Source organism: Oncorhynchus mykiss, chromosome 5 (genome assembly GCF_057628025.1).
Source record: "Oncorhynchus mykiss isolate SJ-2025 chromosome 5, ASM5762802v1, whole genome shotgun sequence".
Lineage (NCBI taxonomy): Eukaryota > Metazoa > Chordata > Actinopteri > Salmoniformes > Salmonidae > Oncorhynchus > Oncorhynchus mykiss.
This window is the reverse complement of record NC_143026.1, coordinates 74,817,147-74,822,765: the sequence shown is the minus strand read 5'-3', so window position 1 is coordinate 74,822,765 and position 5,619 is coordinate 74,817,147. Positions and strand designations below refer to the sequence as shown.

Genomic DNA, 5,619 nt, shown 5'->3' with positions numbered 1-5,619 from the left:
GTTTTCTAATGAAAGTCAGATGGAACTCTTGAGCATATAAAGATGGGCAGGCATGTCACACTCCCAGAGTACAGTATATCTATACTGTACATTAAAGCACACACACACACACACACACACACACACACACACACACACACACACACACACACACACACACACACACACACACACACACACACACACACACACAGAGAGAGAGAGAGAGAGAAGCAGAAGACCGACGACATAAATTATAAGTCTGTTACATTTTACCCACATGCTATACCTGAAACATCCATGTACATTATAAAATAAAAATGTCTTATATCATTGCCATGCTATGCAAACATTTTGCACGTCTGCTCCATAAATCAGTACACAAAATGTGCCGTGGAGAATTATAACACAGAGAGAAAACATACAGAGCCTTTTAGCTGTCCAGGCAAATATGGATTCGCTGTGCTTCTTTAAAGGGGAAATTTATGGATGTGTGCTGTTTCCTCTAGAGGACGCTGCTAATTCCCCTAAAGAGGAAAAGATAGTGTCTCGGAGAGGCGTAAAGAATTGGCTCCAGATTCACTGGGAGCACAGCCCCGGCTTAGATGTACTCCACTTTATTTATTAAAGAAAGAAAAGTTGTTACAGGACTGTTTCTCTTGAACGCAGCCCAAGCGGATCCAGTTCTGCGGTCACAGGAAGAAAATGTATTTCTCAGTCCACTGCATACTAACACAGCTGACAACACTAAGTCCCCCTCTCAATCACTCTTTCTTTCTCCCTCCCCCTCTGTCTCTTTACGTCTCTCTCTCTCTACTTTTCTCTCCTGTTCTCTGTCCCTCACACACACTCTGTCTCTCTTTTACAAGGGCTTTCAACTGCTCCCTCTCTCTCTTTTTTCCATCAACGTTGGGAACAGTTTGTACTGTTCAGGCTACTGGTATGGATATGGTCGAGTACTGTAGAATACTCAAAAGCTACAGTATATGCCGGTTACAGTATGCAGGTTACCAACGTCTTGGTGGAAACTATCTTTATACGAGTTTGTCCCCCCACCCCCGTCCCACACACACACATCCCTTTTCCTTGTCAACATTTCCAGGGGGACATAATACCTCCAGTAAAGTACAGTACAGGTTAGTGCAAGGTGAGCATTAAGGGAACGGGAGGTAATTCCCAGCTAATATCGGTATACGGGACTATTAGAGCACAGTGTCTGGGGCTGGACATGACAATGACAATGACAGACTGTGAGTAGGAAGAGGTCATTGAGGTCATGAATGTGAAGCAGAATATTGGGAATATTGGGAAAGTATAATGTACTGTATAGTGTACTGTAAGTCTGAGTATGCAGATACAGTGTCATTCAAGGTAACTTGATGTTTCATGGTGATGTTTGGTACATCCTCCCCATGCATGCCTGGAGATGTGTACCATGTGGTGGTGGGAGAACATGACCTGAGTGTACAGGAGGGAACTGAACAGGTCAGAGACGTGCTGCACATCCTGGTTCACGCTGACTGGGACATTCACATGGTCGCCGCTGGTGAGTATCCAACTGATAGACCTAAAAAATGCCAAAGACTGCCACAAACCTTTTATAAAATATGTTGAATTTGTACCTGTGAAACAACGTCAGATCTTCAACATTATATATCCACTATCAGAAAAAAAACAAGGCTGGGCAGCACTTCCTTCTGGAGAGTTGATTTATCTACAGCTATTCATTTGGTCCCCCATCCAGTTTTTTAACCAAGCCCAGCTTTAATATTTGCCACTGACTACTACCAATGTGCTATCTTGACAATGATTATTAAGAGATCTCTTAAAGGGAATGTTCACAATTTTTCCACTTCATAATCATCATTTCCATCACCACTCGAACATGTGTGAAAATGGCACATTTCTATGATTAATAGTAAAAACTACAGAGAAAGATACGTGTTTCCACTGATATCATCAACCAATTAGTAGACAATTAGTAGGCGATGCCAACTCACAATTTGTCAAAATCACACGATGATGTCATTGGAAACACTTACCTTCCTCTATCTTTTTTACTACAAAACATAGAAACACACAATTTTCACATAGGTTGATGTTGGGGTGTTGCTGGAGATGATGAATATGAAGTTGAAAAATGTGGAAGTTTCCCCTTTAATAACCGATGCACTGTTGCTATTGAAGTCATTGATTTTTGTTTGAGATGTGAATTGAACATATACATTATTAACGTGTAGAAACTGAATATTGAACAAACAAACCAAATGTGTTTGAAGGAGATGTATCTTCTGCTTGGATAGTTCCATCTATACCACTGACTTAGTGTTTGTCTACAAAACTCTATCTCAAACTAAATGTTAAAGAACAGGACTAAATTAAATCAAACTTAAAATGCACTTTAAATAAAGATTTAGTTCTATTCTTTAACTTTGATTCTTGATTGAGATGAAGACATGAATCCAACATTTCAATTATTCATTTGTAGAAAAACTGAAATTAAACCCAGACTAAGTCAGTGGCACAAAATCTCCTTAAATTGTTGATATTTGGTTGCGTTGAAAACCAAATACAATTCAATATCACTTGAATAGCCTATTCACTTGTTGACAAGCTAACAAATGATATGTTGTATTCACATCTCCAACTAAACCAAAAAAGTTCAAGGATAGGATTCAGCCAGTGACTCAGATTAAACTATACAAGCATTAGATATCCTTTCAATGTTGATATTCAGTTGCGTTGTCAACCAAACACAATTCAATAATACTTTTTGTAATAAAGTAAATATCCTAAACTAATGTAACAGTATTTATTCAACCTTAAAATGAGTAACACATCCATGGCAACATTTTGAGGTCAGCCTACGGTAACTATAAATATCTTCTTATGTCATCATAGAAAGCTTGCCTGTTCAAGATAGCATGCAAAGGTCGCAGGTCTGTGGAGATCTTCATAATTGCTATAATAATTAGTGCAGAATCTTGAACAGCAATCATTGCACTATGTATTTTAAATGTAATATCAACTGCAATCCAGGTCATTTGGTTGTGCTACTAAATGAAGCACAGTGATAACACATTAAGTTGTTGTAGAAACACAACATATCTGACATTGTATTCCCATTTGAACTTTGATGTGCTTTTAAATGGTTGAAAGCACAGTGATAACACAATTAGATGACAACTAAACCAAAAACCAGACGTTGTTTTTCCGTTGGAATTTGGCTGTGCTTTTTGAAGGCATAATGATACCACATTGGGAAATCAACAAACTTCTGGCTGTCTTTTTGAGTGGGTGAGTAAAGTTTGAAATATCATTGATCAAAGTCTCAACCAAATATTACCTAGTGTGACAACGCTTGCAATGCAAGGATTGTGGGTTAGATTCCCGCTGGGGCCATCCATATGAAAAGTATGTATGCACTACTGTAATGAACGGATGAAACCGTCTGCTCAATGGCATATATTATATGTGTGGCTATGAGAAGACTGTGGGCTTGTGGCATGTGAAGTGTCATTTCAGGCTCACTATTTGCCCCTGTTGATGTTAAGCCAAGCAACAATTTTAAAGGGACAGTGCGAGATTTTACCCTTTTTTTCTCTCTACCCAGAGTCAGATTCATTAAGGATACAAATTGTATGTCTCTGCTTGCAGTTTGAAGCATGCTAGCTGTACCTGCAGACTTCCAGTCATTGCGCTGACGCTGGCTGGCAATGGCTCATAAAACTACCTTCAACTTCCTTCAAACTGCACGCAGAGACATACAAATTGTATCCATTAATTAATTTGACTCTGGTTCAGGGCTTGATTGCCGAAATCTCACACTATCCCTTTTAAACTGTAATCCTTATTTGCTACATTTATTTTACTTATAAATGAATGATATATAGCCATTTATTCTTGAAGAATATAACTAATACATGCCTCATGAGTTTAGTTGAACTGTCTTACCCCATGAGAACCCAACATAGAAGCTTGTTGTTCTCCAATGTTTGTAGACAATATAAATGTAAACAAACACTGTATGTCCTCAAAACATGGTTAAAACTACATAGATCAGTCTATGAATTTGAAAATGATTACATTTCTCCAGGCCCATCCCTCAGCTTAATACCAAAACAGAGGTGTGGTGTCCACTTTGTTGTTCTTCAACTAAGGATTCTAGCTTTAAGGTGTTTGGAATTTAGACATATACAATATAAACCTGTTATGTAGAATATGATATGTAGACATACTGTATAGTATCTAATCCTGTTACGTAGTGTTTATGTCTTAGTGTATAGTGTGTAACTGTACCCTCCGTGTTCTGTTCCAACACAAGGTCCCATGCCTGATCAGCTGCAGCAGGCCCTGCTGCTCTTAGTGGGGAATAGTGTGTGTAGCCAGAGTGGCTGGCGGGACATGGTGGTGAAGGACACCATGATCTGTGCTAGAGGGGGTGAATTGTCAGGATGAGTGAGTGAGACTACAAAATATCTTGAGATCATATTCTTAGGATAATACAGTATCACATTCACCATAACCTGTGCCATAACTAATGTTTGTAAAACAAGTTCTCTCTCTCTCTCCTTCTGTCTCTCTCTCTCCCCCCTCCCTCATTTTCTCCCTGTCTTTCAGGGGGACTCTGGAGGTCCTCTGAACTGTAAGCGTACTGATGGTAAGTGGTATGTCCAGGGTGTGACCAGCTTTGTGTCCTCTTGTATCTGTAACGAGGTGAAGATATCGACTGTCTTCACCCTCATCTCAGGAGGAATAGCAAACTTTAGTGTCTACATCTGTGGTGAGGAGCATTGTGGAGGGGGAAAAGGTCATGTGAACCTGGTGGTCACATGATGTGGATATTGTTGCATTAGGCTTTCAGATATCAATTAGACCTAGTATAAATTGTTTAGTGTAGCGTATCAGAAAACCAAATCATTCATCAGCCGGTTTATTGGAGATCAGCGCATATTCACATTCCATGAACATTTACAGTCACACACTTTTAATGTGAACGTATAAAGAAACCATACCTGTCAGCATTACCTTTGTCTGAGTGAGTTCTGTTGGCATTACCCTTGTCTGAGTGTGTTCTGTCAGCGTTACCTTTGTCTGAGTGAGTTCTGTCAGCGTTACCTTTGTCTGGGTGAGTTCTGTCAGCATTACCTTTGTCTGAGTGTGTTCTGTCGGCATTACCTTTGTCTGAGTGAGTTCTGTCAGCGTTACCTTTGTCTGAGTGAGTTCTGTCAGCGTTACCTTTGTCTGAGTGAGTTCTGTCAGCGTTACCTTTGTCTGGGTGAGTTCTGTCAGCATTACCTTTGTCTGAGTGTGTTCTGTCGGCATTACCTTTGTCTGAGTGAGTTCTGTCGGCGTTACCTTTGTCTGAGTGAGTTCTGTCAGCGTTACCTTTGTCTGAGTGAATTCTGTCAGCGTTACCTTTGTCTGAGTGAGTTCTGTCAGCGTTACCTTTGTCTGAGTGAGTTCTGTCGGCATTTTCTTGGTCCTGGAGAAAAAGAGCTCCGGGGTCACGGTTTCATTCCTCATCTCCTGTGTGATTTAAGATAAATGAGCAGCCGTCCATACGGAGCACCTTGGAGGGAGCGTTGCTGATCAATCACCGCCGAGGCCTGAGAAGTGTCAGCGTTGGCGAGCCTGCCT

General features: G+C 40.3%; 1 protein-coding gene across 1 annotated transcript; it reads left to right on the top strand.

Annotated features, from left to right (window-relative positions):
* Positions 1–1,395: 1,395 nt before the first annotated feature.
* LOC149983576 (proproteinase E-like) lies at positions 1,396–4,815 on the top strand. The gene is made up of 3 exons (XM_090236700.1): positions 1,396–1,525; positions 4,304–4,344; positions 4,600–4,815. The coding sequence occupies exons 1-3, from the start codon at positions 1,396–1,398 to the stop codon at positions 4,813–4,815; spliced, it is 387 nt and encodes a 128-aa protein (XP_090092826.1).
* Positions 4,816–5,619: the final 804 nt, after the last annotated feature.